We start from the raw sequence: 22,459 nt of genomic DNA on the forward strand, positions 1-22,459 counted from the left end.
AGTATGTGAGATTAAAATGGTTGCCTCCTTCATTTCTCTAGCTTGCAAATTATGTATTTCATTGTGTTTTGTTACTTGTAACTGCTTGTAGTGTTTCTGGTTAATTCTTTATAATCTCATATCTCGTCTAATGCCACGTTGACAACACGGCAGTTGCCGCTTTGTTCACAGATTTAAATGTGTTTGTTAGTTCGTGTTCCACTGCTGTTTGTTGTTGCTATGGCCACCGTCAGCTGTTCCTACACACTGCATTGCTTTAATGCACTCCTGCATTGGGCTCACACACATATCTGTCAAAATTCGTCCCTGAAAATCCAGGAAACCGGGGGAGTTAGGTTTGGGGGTGAGGTGTCTGAATAACACTGTTGAGAACCGGGTACTGTGTATTGTGGTGTTACTAACTACTATGAAGCATGTTTTGGGCCACCGCTGTGATCGGATCCTATACCAATAACCAATGTTGGTGACCCGGGGGTTTCACAGACCATACCAAAATGCTAAGGGCCGGGTGGGGGGTTGAAATGACGGGAGTTTTCCAGGAGAAATAACAAAATGGAGGGTGGCAGGAGATGGGTCTGAAATACGAAAGACTCTTGGGAAAAACGGCATTGTTGGCAGGTGTGCTCACACATACACTCTGACTACTTCAATATTGTTGATAAGCCGTGGTGGGGATTTCTTTCCGTCTCGCGCTGAACGCTGTCGACCAAACTCAACAGACTGTCATCGGTCCAATCAGTGCAGATTAGCATCACGCTAATGAGGGGTTTAGTAACAAATGAATCGCTGAATTAATCAAATGGGAGTCGCTGGGATAATTAGGTAAAAATAAATGCTTATTATAAGACAATGAAAGTGTTTTTTGACCTTGCATGCATATCAGCCTGTTGCTGGACAACCCCAAAACCAAAATATGACCCTTTTTAGTGTATAATAGGGGCTCTTTAATGAGGAATTATTTTACTGAATTAATACGATGAAGACTATACAGTGTTATTTTACATTTCATTATTCAATTCCCATACCTGAATACTGTTTGACTGTTTGGTTTATTTCACCTTTTCATTGCCCTATTGTAATTATTTTTGCTTGCAATTTGTTATTATTATTTTTTATACATGAATTACTCCCTTGGAAAATCACCGCAATCAATCCTAATTTATGATTTCTTTATTTCTGGTAAAATTGTTTTCATATCACAATATATATCGCAAAAAAACTAAATATTGCATTGTCAGATTTTTCCAATATTGTGCAGCCCTAGAAAAGGAGACTATTGGCATTTTCCGATTTGTTTTGGCTGCAGGTTAATGATTAACCTCATTTTCATCATTGTTACCCAAATGCTGTTTACACTGTAAGCTGAGGGTGATTTAATTGAAAATATTAGCCTCAGAAGTCAGGTCTTCTGAACGATTATTCAATCAGGATGCTATTGAAATGATTGTAACTCACGATCGCATCTGGACCATTGAAAGGAAGATACTCTCTCATGCAGGCTGGTTTACACTGGTTTCTCCTTGGATGCTGTGTCGCCGCACTGCTTGCCAGTGAGGGCACATGGGCAATCTCTCAGCTTTTTTTTTTTTTTTTTTTTGCTCCAGGGAGAGGACTATAAATAAAGAGGTTTTCATGCTCCATTCATGTGCAGCAGAATAAGGCTGTTTTTGCTCTCAACACACACACATTCTGCACAGCGATTCAGCTGTCACTCTTCTCTTAATTCCTGCATGATCATCAGTTTGCATGGCAGATATTTCAAATAGTCATTTCAGTAAAAACAGGGTCATTGGACAGGGAGAATGCTGTAAAAAGCATATTTAGACATGTCTGAAATGGCAAGTTAAATGCGCTGCTTAGTTCTGGCATTTTAGGTTATAATCACTTGTAAATGCAGACTGGAGAGCGTAATGCAATTTAGCTTTCCAAGATTAGCATGAAATTTCAAGCTGGCTACACATTTGTTGTATACATTTGCAATGGGACTCAGAGCAGCTATTATATAACATGCTGTTAATAATATACACAATAACACACAAATCTAAGAGAATTGGCTATTATAATCGCAGACAGAGTACATGGAGAATGATTCTTTTGGGACCAGAGAGCACAATAATGGTATTTATAGAGTATTGCAAAAAACAATTGTGGTTCTTTTATAATACTAGAATATGACTCTCATATTATTATGTTGGCATGTGATGTCTTTTATTTTAAAATGTTGTGGCCTTGTCTTGTTATCATGTTTGCTCTTTTCTTGTGCATGTTTCCCTTGAGGTGTCTAGATTTGTTCAATTGATCGATGAGATCTTGTTTTATGAGACTCAACTAATGATACGCTTGGGAGCATGCAAAGTGGGTAAATCCATGAACATGACAATAAACACATTAAACAGAGATTAGCAAACCAGTGAGAACTAGCAAATAGATTAATTTGAAACATTTTCCATCCTGATCTCATGAGGAAGCATAACTATTTTACGTTTTGTCAGTTTAGGTTAGGCTAATTCATACAAATTCGTACAAGTTCAGTCGGACGAAATTGTACGATTTTAAAAAGAAGGTATAGCAACCCCACCCCTAAACCCAACCGTCATTGGGAGATAAGCAAATCTTATTAAATTATATGAATGAGATCGTACCAATACATACGAATTAGCCACTAAAATAGAAAGTTACATATTGCTGTGAGATTGTTTTCCATTTGCAGTTTGCTGTTTTCCTTCAAACCAGTAGGTTTTGCCAATTTGTCACCAAGAAGTTTTTGTCAATTAAAATATAATCAAATGTATATAGATATTTATTCTTTCTATATTTTAAGTACAGGATGGATATTTAAAATATATATCTTTTATAGTTTTTTTTATTAAAACCATATTTAAAAATAAATAAATAAATTAAGCATAGTATTTGCATTAAATATGCTTTGAATGTATATAAAATAAAAAAATAAATATTTGTAAATTTAGTTGTGAAATACTGAAGTGAGACAAAATTTAGTCATTAATATATTCAACCTGTATTTATTTATGTAATTAATCTTTTACAATTATAAATATGTTAAATTGTTTAAATTGTTTTTTATTTAAAAAATGAAATGGTTTATAATAAATTATTTAGTGCTATTATTACTTCTATTACTGTTATTAACAGTTCACTTTTAAGAGTGTTTTTATTTAAATGGCTAAAGTTTATCAATACATTTGTTAAAATTAGTTATCAATAAATTTGTCATCTTGTCATTTAATGTATTTCAAAGAATACATAATTAAATTATGTGAAACATTTTCTATGTAGGACTGATAAAATACAATCAAAAGAACTGTATACATGATATTCATACTGTACTGTTTATGTTCGTGCATAAGTCACAGCCTTCATTGAGTGTGTGCGTGTGTGTGTGTGTGTGTGTGTGCGCGTGTGCTTACAGATACACATGCTTACAGATAAAGAATAGTGGATTTTCTTGTATCCTTTTCAGCTGTTTTCAGGAGGACACTCGTCGTTTACTGGCTTTTAACTCCTCTTGTCCATTTGTGGCTGAGGACATTGCTTAATTAAATGTTGCAGTGTGTGTTAATATTCAACAAAGCAGACCTGGTTTCCTGACTTCAGACTCAAAGCTGCAGTTGCCAGGAAACAGGCGCTTTCAGCGTGTCTGTCTCTCCTCCTACTTATGTATTTAAAGGAGTGAAAATGAGAGTGAAAACGGCGCACATGGTGTGATACGTAATTCCACTGCCTGCTGAAGTGCTCTCTGTGTGCAGTAATATGCATGGTGCAGTTACTTCACCCCGGCAATTTAAGTCTGGCTGTAAATGTTGTTGTAATGTGACCTCACTTACTTGCTTTTCTTGAACATATTAACTTCTTTATCAAGGGTTGCCACAGTGGAATGAACCGCCAATTTGTCTGGCAATTGTTTTAGACAGCAGATGAACTTCCAGCACAGCACTGACAGTAAAATGTCACCTCAGAAGGTTAATTAAATGTTTCCTATTAATTGTTTTTAGTTTTAGTTAAAGTGAAACTAAATGATTCTTGAATTAAATGAATAGTGAATTCCTTATTTTGTATTTTTAGAGTTTGATTTATTTTCTTTTTTTAATAGTCTTTGCCATTTTATTTATTCTTACTTCAATTGTTTAGTTTAAGTTATTGTAATAAAATACATTTTTTTTTACAAGTAACAGAAATAATTTTATTGCCATGCTTTTATTGATCTGTTTGTCCTGTAAAGGAAAAATAAATTGTAGTAGTTATGATAGATTATATGACTTGTTTCATATGCAGACAAGTATATGCATCTGAAAAGGTGTGAACCAAATGGCCTACAGGAAGTCAAGAGTTGTGACCCAACCAAACTAGTTGGGTGATCTCTGCAGGGGTCATCTCCTTTGTTATAAAGTAGTGTCTCACAGACATTAAGTCTTAAGTTACTTGAAGACAACAAGTGAGATCTTTGGTCAGCTTACTTATTTTATGGATTAGAGTCATTTAATTCATTTGTGGGCCACCCAAGGACGATTAAGCCAAATGCAGCAAATCTATCAGTTCTTAAGTATTTTTTTTATCGGATCAAGGAAATATTTATTTATTGATTAATGTTATTTGTATTTCAAATTATTTCTATTTTTAAAAGTATTTAATAAATATAAATAAATAAAGTTTTCTTAAAATCTATTTAGTTAATTTCCTTAAAATTCTAAATGAACTAAAATAAATTAAGATGATTAATATGGGTTTCCTCTGGGTGCCCCGGTTTCCTCCACAGTCCAAAGACATGCACTATAAGTGAACTGAATAAACAAAATTTGCCGTAGTAAATGTGTGTGAATGAGTGTATGGATGTTTCCCAGTACTGGTGTGCGGCTGGAAGGACATCCACTGTGTAAAACATATGCTGGATAAGTTGGCGGTTCATACCGCTGTGGCATCTCCTGATCAATAAAGGGACTGAGCTGAAGGAAAATGAATGAATGAATGAATGTATTTTATCAGTAAAAATCAGCCTGTGTGGAATCTGATTTTAATTATTTTAACTTTGACAGGCTATAAAGGTCAAAGGTAGTTGAGTTTAAGGGGTTGGATAGAAGATCTTTAGCACAAAATAATCCCTGGAAAGTTCCATTATAAGAGGAAAACATAAGGTTGATGGATGTGCCACTGATAGTATACTGTATTTTGCTCCTATTTATTGAACAGTGAAAGTGGCCCGTAGGTCTGGTTGGCGGTCGATAATAGCTGTGGAGCACAGAGACTGCAGGCTAGTTTTTCTTGCAAACAGCTGCTTCTCAGTTTGACTGTGGCGGTCTAATACTGTTTGTGTTCTCTGTGTGGCATTTTGTCTTAGCAAGGTGTTAATAATTGTTTTGTTATTGTGGAATTTGTGCATATGTAAGCACTCCTGCTGTATATGTAAAATAAAGACTGTGAGAAGCTTCATATCTGACTCTCCACCTCTAGCCTTTGATCATCATCTGTAAATAATTCAGGAAGTTAAGGCTAAGTCAGACATACGGTGTCCTCTGAAATCCTCTAAACAAAACTCACATCGTATTACAATTTAATTGTAATGTTACTGCTAATGCTACAGTAGCATTACAATTAGAAACTCTCTAGTAGTAGTAGTAGTTGGTGTAGTACTTGGGATTTATTTTTATTATTATTATTTTTATTATTGTAGTGGTTGTTGTTAATGATTATTACTGTTGTCCTTTGTTGCTTGTTTACTGTCATTATTACTATCATTATATCACTAGCATTGTTGTCACTCCTTATATAAGTTACTTGCTTCATTTAGTGACTGTTATTGTTCCTTTTGTATGTACTCTGACCTGTTTACCAAGTTACCTTTACATGCACACGCGCACACACACACACACAAACACACGCACCTGCCGGTACTTGATTGTATTGTTGTTGTTTTTTGTATTTTTGTTATTGTTTCATTTTCTTTGTATTTGCATTATCTCAAATTGTGTACCTTTTGTATATTCAAAAAAAATAAAATAATAATTGTAAACTGTTTTGCGCATAGCCAGACTTTATAAAGTCCTAGTTTAGGCTTTAACAAGTATAAAAATGTCTGTTGGCCGATATCAGGTGAGGATGCATTGATAAGGCAAAATCAACAATTCAGATGTAACAAATTCTCATAAAGTTAATGAGGCTGAACACATCTGCTTTATTTCCAAGCTTTTAAATGAGCCATTTGGTTTATTGTTTAACAGATTTTTGAAAATGTTCATGGGGGAAAAGCCATCTTATTGTTTTATGAATGGAATCTGCAATAATGTCTGCATTTTCATACTGTAGAATTCGTATGGGCTATACAAGTATCAATGTAATATTATGACAAAAAGAATTTATAATTAAGGTGACATATCAGTGTAGTTCTGGCTTTTTGTGTCATTCAATTAGGCAGTAATGTTGTGCTTTAAAGTGCTAAAATAGGATGATGTAAAAGTGTAAAGCCTTTTAGAGGTTGTCTATTATTGTATGGACTCTGGTTATGTAATCTCATCTTGTACATGAATGTGTATATAGCCTTCTTCTTTCAGTCAAGGTGACTGCATTCCTAAGCCCCCTGGTGAATTTATTCCCTATTTCACTTTTTAATATATTATCTCCTGTTTAATAAAGCAGAGGCAGCAAATCGTTGTAGAATTTGCAGTTTGTTCTGTTAATTAGTGTTTTCATTTTCTATTTTATTCTATAAAGTCTATGCATTATATTATTGTTTACAGTGTTTGATAATATTTAAAAATAATATTTAAATCAGGCACTGTTGTGTAGTGTCAGTGTGTGGTGATTTGTGGTGAAGGATTGATGGTGTAATGTGTCTGTAAGAGGAATGCTGGCTGCTCTGTCATGATTTTCTTTGTGACAGATGTCGATAGTGTGTGTGTGTGTGTGTGTGTGTGTGTGTGTGTGTGTGTGTGTGTGTGTGTGTATAGTGTACTGAAAGTATGAGAGAAAGAGAGGCACAGACAGAAGAGAAGTATCTGCTTATCTGTCAGTTGTACTATCTGTTGAATAATTCTCCTGCCTAACTGCCTTACTGTACTGACTATGCATTTAAAATGTTATTTAAATATATGAATTCATAATATTCTTATTCTATCTATCTATCTGTCTGTCTATCTGTCTGTCTGGTTTACAATCTAAAGCAGGAGTTTCAAAACTGTGCACAGTTTAGCTCTTAACCCTACACTGTAAAAAATAAATCCGTAAAATTTACTGTAGAAAAACGGCAGCTGTGGTTGCCAGTTTTTCACTGTTAAAAATACGGTACACACCGTAAAAGTAATTTCTCATTTTTACAGTAAACTACTGTATTTCATTAATTTATAGATGTCATATGTCTGTATTTAGAGTTACAAACATCTACACATCTTGTGTTACACAGATAGACACGTTAGCACTGCCATATGCAGGTGGTAATGAGAAAGTTACATAATGAACCAATGCTCATCACATACAACTTTTCCCTCAAGTAGAAAAGCATATCAGTGTATAGAAGGTGCTCAGTGTCATTCACACAGCTACTAAACACCAGTATGGTAACACACATAGAATTAAAATCATGAAATAAACATTGTTTATCAACATTAGATGTAACATAAATCTCTAATGTACATAACTAAAGGGGAAACAACAAAAAAGATCCATAGTAATGTCAACAAAAAGCATGAAATGAGATGTGCCATGCAGGGAATTCTGGGAAAGTCAATTTACGGTTATTCGCCGTATATATTGAGGAAACATTGTTAATTAGGTTACGGATTTTTACTGTAGCATTTTACAGTTTTTTTTACTGTTGAAATCACGGCCATTTTTTACAGTGTAGTTAAACACACCTGATAAACTAATTGAGTCTTTTAGGCTTGTTTGAAACCTAAAGGTAAACCCCAGCTTGCACTGTGCAATTTTTAATAATCCTAAACGATTGTAGCATGTCAGACTGCAAGAATATTGGCTCCCATGACACACTGTGATCTCAGCTGTCATAATGTCAGACTGAACTGAACGACAATAACGATGCGCCAAAGCGAGGGGGGGGAGAAGGGGTAGAATTGGGATTGGGCCTAAGTCCTAATCTAATGGTCCCAGCGCTCAAAATAGCAAACAAATGTCCACAATTAACTTTATTTCTAAATTCTCTCATGATTCTGAAGGAAAACATTAAAGTATGAAACACAAACAAATTAAACATAACACTCAAGTAACATAAGATGTAAGCGTAGAATAATAAAAATGTAAATAATACGACATACCTGATAATCTTGACTATCTTTTTAACCAACTGTCTATCTGCATGCCTTTGTCTATTTATTCAACTTCACTTTCCACCTATGTTTTTTTATTGCTCTCCTTTAGCATATTTTACTGCATTGTCAGATGTCACACTGAATGACAAGTCAAATGAGTGGTTTTGTCAGTTCCCATCACACTGCATTATTCAGTGTTATGACATGGCTGTAAAATTAATCACCTCTTCTGTTCCTTTCATGTCTGCATTACTGAGCCTTAAACTTAACATTATTTATTCTTAACCTCACAAAGAAATTACAAATTAATAAATTCGCACCTTTGACCTTTAATGTATTTTAAGAGAAGACTTTGAAATGCTTGCACAATAAGCACAGGTAAGATAAAGTAAGACCCAATGTGTGTAACCTGATATCCTGGTGTGTGTGCTGACTACGTTTTCTTAGTGTACCATAATACAGTAATGAGGAGCTACTAAGTAAGTCAAGACATTAAAGATCTAAATAAGCACTGATCTTTTCATTTCATGTTCCCACACAGACTTGATTCAGGCAACCCAGGAATCCAATGTCAATATTCCTCAGATGGCCGATACCCTGTTTGAAAGAGCAGGAAATGCAAGCTGGATTGTGGTCTTCAAGGCTTTGGTCTCCACTCACCACCTGATGGTCCATGGCAATGAGGTGAGAAGCAAACTGTTGTTACCTGCAGTTTTATTATAAGTGTAGGCACATATGTTGTGTGGTATACAAGCTTGTGGTAAACAATGTCACAATATTATGAATGAAAATAGTTATTATGAATCAAAGCATCAGGTATGGTTATGTTTGTGGTGCATATGCTAAGCTAAAACCTTGGTGTGTGTACAGAATATGTTTTTTGTCTATGTTAAATGTCTTTATTTTTTAAAGAAATTGTTTTAGTTTCAGTACAGAAATGTTAATCCAAAATTAAATGACTACTTTGGGTTAATCTCTATATAAGTTGCTATTTTAAATATATATTTAGTTATTAAACTTATAATTATTTAACTGTTTAATAAGTGTTTGAATGAAGTTTTGCTACTAAAAAACTTCATTTTTTACAAAATGCAGCCAGGTTGAGCTCAAAAGCTTCTTTTATAATCATTAATGAATCTTTTTGATATATATGCACCGATATGAACATTTGAACATTTTGACAGATATGATTAGGCCTGTCATAATATCTATAGTTTGTCGTACGATATATTTCACCAAAATATATTGTCATTTTAAGACTCTTTTATCCCACTCATTATATAATGCCGGAATGACAATGTGATAGCATCACTTTGTGGTTGGAGGTGGTATCGTCCTAACCACCAACCCCACCCCCACCCACCCTAGTAGCGCCACTGCGCATTGGAACCAGAATGTGAAAACCTATATTTTAAACAAATAAATAATAACAAATGTTTACAATGTTAAATAAAATGTTAGCCAATATATAGACACTTAAATGCAAATATTGATATAAAACGTACTGAACCTGAATAAACAAACAAAAAGCAATTGAAATTGAGTGATGGATTTTATTTAAAAAACGCATCTGTAGAATAGGGCTGGGCGATCGAAAAGTAATTGAAATCAACATTCACAACCAATAATTGATAAAAATTTTCCAGGATGATTTTTTTTTTCAATTACTTTCCCTGCTGCATGTAGAGTTGCACCTCTAAAAATTTAACTACTCATTGCAACGATGATGATTGGCTAGTATGGTATCATTGACGAGAGAGAGGTGCAAGTCTGTTGGTGCGTGTGATTAAAAGTGTCGAGTCTTGTGGAGGAGCTCCGTATTGAGACTTTTGTTTTGCGTTTACCTTATGATAAAATTGATTGCACGCCTGACAGTTCCCACTTCTGAATGAGCAAATTTGAGATAGTTCTGCATTAAGGTAGCGTTCAGAAAAAACAAACAGTCGCGAAGAAAGCATGCATTTTAAATATTATTTACAGGATATGCAAGTGCTATTTTATTTAGAAAAGATTCTGCTTGGGTTAATTCCGCTGTGGTGACCCCAGATTAATCAAGGGACTAAGCCGAAAAGAAAATGAAAGAATGAATGAATAAGAAAAAAGTGACTGTTGGTTATAGGCAATGTGTGTTTTATTTCAGTTGTTCACCTTTGATGTTCAATAAATAATTGTAAATGATGTGTGTTTACTTCAATTGTTTTAAATTCAAGTAATGCACCTTTCATTCAAAAATCTCTCACTTGTAATATGTGAACGTATTTACTGCACAAAATCTGTCAGTGAACTATGAGGGCAAAAATAGTTTTTTTTAAATAAATAAAAAGAATCGTTCATTAATTGTAATCGAGTTAAATGTTCAATTAATCGAGTTTTGATTTTAGGCCAAATCACCCAGCCCTACTGTAGTAATATAAGGCAGATAATGATAACAAAAAACTACACATTTATCAGCTGATAGCGATATGGCCTTCAATGTATTGAGCCACATTAGACCTCATGAGACCTCAAACCTTTGAGCAGTAGTGTAGATTGCTTTGATTTATGGAGTATCTAAAAGTGACAACAAGCCCTTTTCTCTCTTAATTGGTAAAAGTGTCAATTGTTGAAGTTGTTTGTAACTAGTCTTTCACCAACATGAGACATAATTCCCATTTCAAGACAAAATAGATTAAATAATTTACAAATTCAATTTAAAATGTAGTTTAAAAAGTACTTTTTAATTGATTCTGGTTTGAGCTGCAGACATTTGCATCGCAGAAAGACTGCATAATATTTAACCTACCCCAACGGCATTGCTAAAACAGTAAAACAAACAGCTGGGAAGACTTTGAACATTGCATTTTACCATTTTTCCGAGAGGCTGATCTCCACAGCTGACCACCTATTGCACTCTAAGCCCTCTCTCTTCCACTTATCACCGTTATCACACCCATCCCACTCACAATAGGAGCAGAGACAGACAGGCGGGCAGATGCTCTCCAACACACACACATACGCACACACACACACCTTTTTTTTGAAAGCGCAGTTTACTCTTTCAGTCAAGGCTGGCAATGTGCGGTGACAGAGACATTGAAGGGTGAAAAGGCAGATGGCAGTGGAAGGTAGAATGAGATACAGAGCGAGAAGAATGGATGATAAAATGAATGAGGGTGAAAGAGCTGGGAGTTTGAGGGGGAACTGATAGAAATTCAGAGATGGAGCTTGAAATGCTAATCGAATAAATATGAGTACATCCTAAAAAATCAGGTGACCAAAATGCAAGTGGTTAAGTGTCACCATGGTATAAAATTGCTGGAGGTTTGTAGAGAAATGCTTGATGTTGTGAATTAATTGATTCTCACACAAATGTTTCCAGAATGCCATATATTATTGTACACTGCTATTTGGAAACGCTGAGGTCTGGTCTATTTAGCAGTTTTACTGTGATTTGTCTTGCACTTTCTTACACTGACAATTTCTTTTCTGTTTTGTATTCCATACATTTTTATATAAGAATTTGCTCTGACCTTGTAAAACTAAAACTAGCTTATTTATTAGCTAGTTTCAAGAAGATCACGTGCTTATGATTGAACAGGGCTGGTATCGCTTCAGCTCCGTATATTGCACCAATCAGATGAATACTGACACTAAATAACCAGAGTTTTCCACTCCAGTCATCTTCATCTTGAGGAATCCCCCATTCCACCCCTACTCCTCGCCTTCTCTGATAGGGTGGCACGGCGACCCAGTCAGTTCGGCCCCTCACTGGGCCAGTTGTCGTTTCTGTGTGGATTTTGCATGTTCTCCTTGTGTTTGTGCGGGTTTCTCCCTGGTTTCCCGGTTTTCTCCCACCGTCCAAAGACATACACCATAAGTAAATTGATTACTCCAAAACAGCATCTTAAGACAACTATTAGCCAGATATATCTCTGCACGTTTACAAGCAGGGGAATTCTCGAGATCGACCTGAGCTCAAACTTCCCTTCCGCCCTTCAAATGGGCTCGAGAATATTCTGAGCTCAGGGCTCTCTCCCGGGACAGCATGGCAAATATGCTATATTATCAATCATCAGCTAAGTGTGAACTTTTGAAAGTTACATTGACGTAGTCTTTAAAGTAGAGTGTTTACTAAAATGAACTAAGAATAACACTACTTGAAGATGATTTGTTAACCATAGGTAATTGTTAATTATATCATTTACTATAGCACTACTAAAATCCAAGTTTGTTTTAGTTAACTAACCTTAACAGAGATGAATAAATGTTGTAATAAATGTTTTGTTAATAATGTCTCTATTGGAAAATTAATACACTCAGAAAAATGATGACTGCTGCTTTTTCAAACTACCTGTTTCAAATGAGCTGAAACAACATGATTCTTGTAATTTCTTTGGCCAATTTATTTGTTTATGTTCAGTCCACTTAAATTTGTAAACCATTAAGTTAACTTAAATGTTTTGTGTTGAGACAACATGCAGGAACTCTGGTTAGGAGATTTGTAGTTCCCAGCTCGATTTGCATGGGATTGAATTAAGAGAGGGAAATGTTGACAATAAAAGTAATGTTATGTGTTTAAAGTTAATAGAAATACTTGTTAGATTTTAATCTTCACTTTAGTATGAAGATTTATGAGATTACAACCTTGCAAAAGCCCCCATGCTTTGCACTTTAAAAAATAAATTGTTGAGAAAACCTAAAAAACAAGGCAACTTGATGCAGTAAGAACTTTGAGTTGTCTCAACATCTGTTTTTTAGTTCTTCTAAGTAATAATATTTTATTCAGCTAACATAATTTTGTTTATTCATGCAATGTTGATTATTGTATTCTACTAATAAAATATTCTTGTCACATCAACTGAAGCAACAGCAAATTCAAGCAAATTCTATTCTGTTCTATTCTATTCTAAAGGAACTGCATTTATTGAAATTTTAATTAAATTAAGTTTAATTAAAGAATTGAATTTTGAGAATGTTCATTTTAATTTTTTGATTTTGTTTATTTGTAAAATATTTAATTTGATAAATTCATGACCTGCTGTTCTGGGATTGTGAGTGAATGAATGCATTAGCATTTGAACTAAAACAAGAACGATTTGTTCATCTTGTTTTAGTTAAAGCAGGTTTGCAAAGTTGTTCACGACTAAAAGTGATTGTCGTGATTTGCATGTTGTTATTATGCAAAGTACAGCGTGTTGATTAGTTCTAAAAGCTTTGCCTTCCATTCTCCTGAATATGCAATGAGGGAAAACATGTCATAGAAATATAGTAGATGAACTCACCTGTTCCAATATGATAATTAAAGAAAGCTTTTCTGTAATGAATGTGACCCGCAGGCTGTTGTTGAGGGAACATTTTGGTTATTTTGTTATTGTGGATATTAAAGAAAAAAGGTGATTAGACTGTTGTAGACCAATTGTGAATGAAGAAGTCAACAGAATGTCTATTATGTAACACAAGGCTATGACACATGGATATTTGAAACGGGTAATAGTCTTGACCTAATGATTAAAAGTGTTAGCTGCATTACATAGTATTGTCTCCCTGCAAGTCTATATATTGATCAGCTGACACATCAGTTAAGAGCTGATTGGCACAACTGAAAAGGCTCAACACATAGATATTATGTAATGCTGGTATGTACTGTAAATATGGTAAAATGTATATATTACAGTTAATTATTTATATGGGCCATGGAATGTGATGAAAGTTCAATAATTGTAATGAATATTTTCAATACAATTCCTATTCACTGCTTAATTTGTGTAATTAATTTGTGATTGGCTACATTTTTTTATTAAATGTTTGAGGTTGTATAAATGTTTGTAATGAACTCTATATTCATTGCTTAAATGTGGATAAAGCTTTCTTGATAAAGCTTCTGCCGGTTATTTCCATGTTTGCTTTCACTCCCACTCAAAGCTTTAATGTGAGTTCTGAGTGATTAATTGTGAGGTGATTATATTGGGTTTGAACTCATTTTCTTCACTAAACTTGCAATCAGTTGGTGTTTGCATTTTTTGATTATTGAGGGCAGCGTCGAAGTTATATATATATATATATATATATATATATATATTATATATATATATATATATAATATATATAATATATATATATATATATATATATATATATATATATATATATATATATATATATATATATATATATATATATATATATATATATATATATATTTTTTTTTTTTTTTTTTTTTTTTTTTTTTGTGTTGCTAAATTGTAATGTAAACAATAATACATTAATTATACTCACAATTTGTGTCCTGAAAAAGTCATGAAGTATATTTTATTCACTCCTCTAACTTATACTCCTCACAATCACTGCACTATTTAACATTTGCCCATTTAAAGTTTGCACATATTCATTGCACTGATTCATTTATTTGAACTGTACATACCCACTGCACATGGACATTTGTATTTATGTTTATCTATCTGCCACTCCTGATTATTAATAGCATCCTGTACATATATTCATTTATTGTAAATCTGTTCATAGCTAATACAACCTGTATATAATGTTGATAGTACATCCATCTGTAAATATCACCATAGTTTTTCTATAACTGGACTTTATAACTTATACCTATATCCTGCACTTGCTGCTATTGCACTGCTGGTTAGACCGAAACTGCATTTCGTTGCCTTGTACTTGTACATGTGTAATGACAATAAAGTTGAATCTAATCTAATCATCTAATCTAATAAATATATACAGTATTTATTTTTTATTTTTATTTTCAGAGATTTATCCAGTACCTGGCTTCCAGGAACACCCTATTCAATCTTAGTAATTTTTTGGACAAAACTGGCTCTCATGGTAAGTGTTATTTCAGGAAGATGAAAGCAACTTCAAACCGATCTTAATTGTTTGCATTGCTCTTAAATTATTAAATGTAGGCAACTCTAATTTTCTCAACATTGTTACATTGAAATGTGATTTTTCTGTATTCATTAAGGCTTGTTCTTTCAGGTTATGACATGTCAACATTTATCAGGCGCTACAGCAGGTATCTGAACGAGAAGGCATTTGCCTACAGACAGATGGCCTTTGACTTTGGCCGAGTGAAGAAAGGGTAAATGAATCTTCACTACATGGCTGTACCCTGAGTTAACAAATGTGCTTAGTGCATTGGAGCGCTACCGAGCAGTAACAGATTTGAGTGGGATGCTGGGAAATCAAGGACAACCTTTAGTCACATAAAAGAGCATTGTGATGCTTCTGTTGAAAAGCAGTTATTTTCATTAGGTTTCCTTTTCCCTTGGTACTACTGTGTATGTGTGTGCCCACAAGAGGGTTGCAAAAACAGACTGCAAAATGCATTTTAGCAAACCAAGACTTTGTGGACGAAGTGAAGAAGCTACAGATCGTAATTTACAAACGGTCTCAGACAAGCAAAACACATGGCAGATCATGGCTAACTATTCAAAAAGACACGTTTAGGTATGATTCAACTGTTAAAAAAAATAATATCCTTGTGACATAGCACAATAACTCATCACTATGTCCAATATATTTTGTGAGTTTTCCTGACCCACAAACATTACAGTAACTGTGGTGCTGAACTGGTATCAAATGTGTTAAAAAGTCTTAAAATGTCTTAAATTTCAAAACCACTTAAAACTCACTGAAAATTCACTGAAAAATTGACTTGTATGTCTTAAATCATTTTAAACAGGTCTTAAATTTTCCACACAGTCACCAGCAATCCATCTCAAAAAACCTTTTAACAAAACTCTATTTATAACACTTTAAAAATGTGATGGAATTATCTTCCTCACAATAACATTTGTAAGGACATATGGTCTATAAACACATGGAGAACTTACAAATGTTATTGTGAGGAAGATAATTAAACAATAATGGTAAACAGTATTATAAATAAAAGTTTTGTATAAGTGCACAGACTGTTGTACATTTAGTTTATTATAGTTTTTAAAGCTTGTCAAAGAAAAGTTATATTAAACAAAGTGCATGTACACAACTAGGTAAAAGAAACTAAGTAAAAATCCTCAAGGTTTAGTCCTGTATAAGTCTGAAATTTCAGTCATAACAGTCGTAAAAAGTCTTTAAAAATCTTTAATTTGACTTGGTGAAACATGCAGAAACCCTGGAAATTCTCTTACCATGTTTACCCGTTTTGCTCCTCGGAAACTCTGTTCACTCAAAATTCTTTAAATTGTTAAGAAAAAAACTAGAATTAATTATTTTGCATTAAAAACTCTTTATGGAATGTCTTAAAAAAAGTCTTTATTGACTCAGTTTAACTGCCACAGTACATATCAAACATTCATTCACAAGAGAACCACAACGTTGTTGATCTAATCAGTAATAAACTCTTGTGAACTCTAGGCTCTAGTATTTTGAGAATGCTGCACCTTTTAAATAAATAAGCCAAGAGACTAGTCAGAATGTACTTAGGACTTCATTTGTAATAAACAAAGGTCACATGTAGCAACCCCGTTCTACCGCGCTCATAAATTTAATCCATAAAGATTACATATTCAGACAATTATTCTGTACTGGAATGACAGGCTTATGTTTACATTGTTTTTCTAAACATTTTAAAGCTTGAAATGATTGAAATGATTTGGGTGACAGTTTCAGTTAGAGGAGCAGAAATATTTCAGGATTCATTCTTTTTTCTTCTGAATGTAAATAAAAGTCTTGTGTGTTTGAAACAATACAAGGGTGAGTAAACAATGACAGAATTTACACTACATGCACATACCAAGCATCATGGCATATCTGAGATTCTTTTTTGTAATAATGTTCTCTTAATAATTACTTTTTCTTAACTATGAATGTGTGTGCGTGCGTGTGTGCGTGTGTGTATGTGTGTATTTTTCAGTGCTGATGGTGTGATGAGAACAATGACTCCTGATAAGCTCTTGAAAGGCATGCCCACGCTGCAGAGTCAGATTGATGCTCTGCTGGAGTTTGACGTGAGTCTGCTCATTGTCATCATCACAGGTTCTAATTACACATCATGCTGGCACAGTTAAAGTTAGGACACAATTTTGTAATACACAAGACGTTTAAGGATATTTTGACAAACAGGAGAGTCTGACTTTTTAGTTCAGTCAATTTTGACAGCTGAGGCCTATTACTTACTCGCTTTGTTGTCAGGTTCACCCAAAAGATCTTGTCAATGGGGTGATCAATGCCGCCTTCCTGTTGCTCTTCAAGGATCTGATCAAGTTGTACGCCTGCTACAATGATGGCATCATTAATCTCCTAGGCAAGTTTTTGTAGTTTGTCATGTTGAAGTGGTTTTCGTGTTGTCTGATTTCACTCTATGACTTAATAATTTCCTTATTCGTTTTTAGAGAAATTTTTCCAGATGAAGAAAGGTCAATGCAAGGATGCATTGGAAATCTATAAAAGATTCTTGACACGAATGACCAGAGTCTCAGAGTTCCTGAAGATTGCTGAGGTGAATCATGCATTTTATGTCTTTGCTTCAATTATGAAACTATATTAAATGACACAATAAAATAATTACATATACACGTTATATAAAACAATTATAAAAAAAAGTATTGCATTATAATTCTTAGGTTATGTCTTATGCAAGAATTTTTGCTGCTTGTTAAAACTACTTATTTAAAATGAGCTGAATCAACACAATTCATGAGCTTTTTTGAGCTTAATTGTTTCATGTTAAACAATTACAATTTAAATTTGTAATTCCACTTAAATTTGTAACCTAACGCTGAATTCAGACTGCAGGATTTTCAAAGTCACAGATGTTTTCACACTGCATGACTATCTACGTTTTTTGCTGCTTTGTTTACACTGCAAGATGGATTGGCGACTGCATGACTTTAGAATAGGAAGAATCGCAGACAATATTGTCTCGGTCTGTAAACTATGTCTCCCAACCAAACACATACGAGAAGTGACATGGAAACAATGTCACGTAGTATATCTTTTGTTATTAACTACATAATGAGAAGGAAGCCTTTAGTGGGGTAGAAAATTACTTATTTTCCTCACCCCGCCTTGAGATTAAGGAAGGAAATTAGCTATTTCTCCTCACCTTTTTTTTCTTTTTCGACCTGGTTGTGATATTGCTCAGATGAGATGTCAAACAGACATGGGTGCTCCTGCCAAATTTACACTAGATTTTCATTCATTGCTTGGGTCCAAATAGACAGAAAAGAAGCCCTTTTAACTTCTCCCTCAACCTCTCGCTGGCCTGCAGATACCCATACTAGTGGATGCTGCTCTCTCATTGGCTGTAGGTAATTGCAGATGTTATTTTCAATCAGAACTCATTTCACATGGCATGATTTAAATCGCCGAAAGGTCCAGATATTTTGCATATTCATCTGCGATTCTCTCAGATCGCGTCTTTGATAGTTCACACTGTGTGATTGTTACTCACGTGAACAAGCAGCGATTTGTCTGTGATTTCTCAAAACCAGTTAACGAGTCAAAATCAGGGCTAAATCGTTCAGTCTGAAATTTGCATTAATCGATTTGTGTTGAGACAACATAAATGAATTGTGTGGAATCCAGGATTTTTTTACAGTGAAATATCCCTTTTTTTCTTAACAGCAAGTGGGAATTGACAAAAACGATATTCCTGAGCTTACACAGGTAAGATTTTTTTTAAAGCAGCATTTCCCGCCTTTTCTGTCCATTTCTCATGAAGCCAACACTGTCCACGTTTGTACTAACATAGCATGTCAGTGTTGCGGTGTTGTTTTAACATGTCGCATGTGTCGTGACTTTCAAATCCCAGCCATTTTAGTCAGTCGAGTGGTTGTTATTATTGGGCCAATCATAGACATCCATGCACTACACATAAGAGGTCATTCTTCTCTCATGACTGGGCATTCGTCAAGAGGGACGATTGCTCCATGGATCCATTCTGTCCCGTGCCCACTGGCTGACTGACAGATTGTGTACCTGTCTTCTTATTTCAGCGGTGCAGAATGATCACACAGGCTGAGAGTGTGAGTAGCGTGTGGTGCTTTCCACTTTGGGCAATCCTGCAGCTCAGGAGAGAGCAAAAGTCAATCCTCATTAGTGCTCATTAAATAAACTGCACACCAAATCTCATTTCAGAGCGAACTTGGATGTGACTGAAGGATCATGAGCAGAGTAGCAGCGATGCTTGCTGTCTGAGACGGGAACTTAAGCTGCAGCCACATTTGCATCCCAAAAAAGCTGAAGAATTGCTACGAACAGAGTTTCCGCAATCATTTGGACCATTTTAATTTTGCATAGAAGCTATTTGAAGATGAGGGACATTTTAGGCAATTTCTTCCTAATGGATTGTTTAACTGAGTGGTGCCAGCATGAAAATAACAGGCTGTTCCATGAATATGTAGCACTTTGTGCACTTATTAGCACTTTTTTATGATCAGAAGCACAAGTATCATGTTTTTTTGTTGGGTAGAGTTATTAAATTTGGTGTTGGGAAGAGTTTGGTAAATTTGGTGTAAACAGGCATAGATGTCATTTTCTCAATCAGAGTGTGTCCCCAAAAATTCCTCACCACAGGACAGATTAGTAAACAAAGATGAATCATCTTCAGTTTGCCTTTCTTCATAGTTTAATTTATATACTGTATAAAAAACACCCATGCAGCCCTGAATTTATACTAATATTATTATAATTTATATAATTTATATACAGTATATACAGTTAAAGTCAGAATTATTAAATCCCCTGAATTATTAGCCCCCCCTGTTTATTTTTTCCCCCAATTTCTGTTTACCGGAGAGAAGATTTTTTCAGCACATTTCTAAACATAATAGTTTTAATAACTCATCTCTAATAACTGATTCATTTTATCTTTGCCATGTTGACAGCAACTAATATTTTACTAGAAATTTTTTAAGACACTTCTCTACAGCTTAAAGTGACATTTAAAGGCTTAACTAGGTTAATTAGGTTAACTAGGCAAGTTAGGCAAAAAAAAAGCAAAGGGGGGCTAATAATTATGACTTCAAATGTATATATATATGTATATATATATATATATATATATATATATATATCTAAATCTATCTATCTATATATATATATATATATATATATATATATATATATATATATATATATATATATATATATATATATATATATATATCAACATGACATTAGACTTACATTGTATCCGTAGGGACATTACATTTTGTTTAGAATTGAAAATCATGTTGACGTCAGAACGATGTCAATGTCCAACGACCAAACTAAAATCAACCAAATATTAACCTCTTATGCTGTCTATTATGTCTATAATTTTAAGATTTTAGTTGCCATACCTAACGAATAAATGTCAGTATTTGTATTATAAATGTCAGTATTAAAATGTTGATTTTGGTCACTTTCAACCACAACCTAAAGACAACCAAATATCAACATCATTTGACATTGTAATTGGACGTCAAAATAACGTTGTGCTTAGGCGTTGGCTAGACATTGAATTTTGGTTACATGACGTCATGACCTAAATCTAACCTAATATTAACGTCTTATGACATTGTGTGCCTGCTGGGTATATAAACTTATTATTGAGTTATTATTACATTTTAAATGTCTTGGTTCTAGTTCTAGTTGACATGAAAATTGCCGTTCATAGCAGTTTGTGTTAAAGCAGTTTAATATTATATATAAAACTACAATAATATGAAGTTATAAATATAGATCTTTTTGCTATTGTAATTCTTTAATTTCTTTCTTAAAAACACTTTTTTGTTCTTATTTTGTTATTATTCATGGAAAATGCCAACACCTTTTGAAAGCATAGTTACATTCGACACAGCATGGTTGTGGAAGCTCTGTTATGACATTAGGAGAGTTTTTCATGCTGGCAGAAACAGGGAGGCTTGCTCTGAAAGCATGCTGTGCATCATGTCAGGGCAGGATGGTTGCCTTTTTCAGATACTCTGGATCAGCTGTGGAGTTCAGGACGAGCTGGAGGGAGATGTGCATGACTACCTGGGTTCTGGTTTTGGCAGTGGTTATAATTGGGTTTTGGCCTTGGATGCATAGCCGTGTAACTCAACAAATTTGATTCATTTCCACAGGATATAATAATGCTCTCACATCATTTGTTTCTATATTTTTCACTCAGAACCTATTTAAAGGACTCAAAGGGACAGTTCAGCCCAAAATCTAAATTTGGCTCACTATTTACTATATAATAAGTGGTGTCAAATGTTTATGGGTTTCTTTATTCTGTCGAAAACAGAATAAGACATTTTGATGAATGTTAGACGCTATTGACTTTCATAGTGGGAAAAACAAATACTAAAGTCAATGGAAGGTACAATTTCCAACATTTTTTTCGTCATTATTCATCAAAATAGCTTATTTTGTGTTTAACAACTCAAAAAGGTTTGTGAACATTAAAAGGTGAGTAAACGTTGACAGAAATTTCAGTTTTGGGTGAACTATCTCTTCAAGTAAATTGATACCTGCATTTTGCAAGTTGATAAATCATAGATGTTTGCATGAGCATTTGTGCATGTTGCAGTATCACCAAACATAATTGTTAAATTGCAAACTCTTTATGATGATCTGAAGGATGAAATAGGAGTTTAAATGAAAAATTGCCTGTTTCTATTCATTAATCTCAGACTTGATGCAACTCTCTCCACTCTCACTGCAATTAGAATGTTTTATATCACTCTGTTAAGCATTTGAGTCTCAACAAGCATTTCTCAAGCAAGCTAAAAAGACACTAGAGTATTTTATAGGATTTAACTGCACACATTTATATTAAATCAACTATTCAAGGGTCACTGTTATCTACATGGCATGAGCACAGGGTTATTAATGAACTACTTGTATGCAAATTAATCTTCATTATGAGTGTGTAAGCGTGTGTATAAAACCAAGAGAATGGGAAGAAGAGATGAGAAATGTTGAGGGTTCGCCTGAGGTTTTGTGTAATGTTTTTGACCAGCAATTCAGCTCAATTCCCAATTCTCAGAGCCACTAATCTGTCTGATAGGACCCTGGTGTAATTGCCCTGAAGGATTGGTTTAACTGCCACTGCAGGAATTACTGTGTGAATTATCACACACTATATTGATCTTTTAGAGAACATGATTCTGATATGTCAGATGCACTAACTGGCTAACAGATTTATTTTTAATACTAATATCGAACCAAATCAATCAGCCAAATATAAACCAATATTGGGCTAAAATCAGGGAGAT

General features: G+C 34.1%; 1 protein-coding gene across 1 annotated transcript in view; it reads left to right on the forward strand.

The window, feature by feature from the left end:
- The window catches only part of snap91a (synaptosome associated protein 91a), a 56,763-nt gene that overhangs the window by 14,496 nt on the left and 19,808 nt on the right, over nucleotides 1–22,459 (forward strand). The window contains exons 2-8 of the mRNA XM_056475619.1: nucleotides 8,815–8,957; nucleotides 15,020–15,095; nucleotides 15,249–15,351; nucleotides 17,128–17,221; nucleotides 17,406–17,517; nucleotides 17,606–17,712; nucleotides 18,840–18,881. Coding sequence (XP_056331594.1) covers nucleotides 8,815–8,957; nucleotides 15,020–15,095; nucleotides 15,249–15,351; nucleotides 17,128–17,221; nucleotides 17,406–17,517; nucleotides 17,606–17,712; nucleotides 18,840–18,881 — 677 coding nt within the window. The remainder of the gene's footprint in view (nucleotides 1–8,814; nucleotides 8,958–15,019; nucleotides 15,096–15,248; nucleotides 15,352–17,127; nucleotides 17,222–17,405; nucleotides 17,518–17,605; nucleotides 17,713–18,839; nucleotides 18,882–22,459) is intronic.

The sequence above is a fragment of the Danio aesculapii genome, chromosome 16, assembly GCF_903798145.1.
Source record: "Danio aesculapii chromosome 16, fDanAes4.1, whole genome shotgun sequence".
NCBI classification, from domain to species: Eukaryota; Metazoa; Chordata; class Actinopteri; order Cypriniformes; family Danionidae; genus Danio; species Danio aesculapii.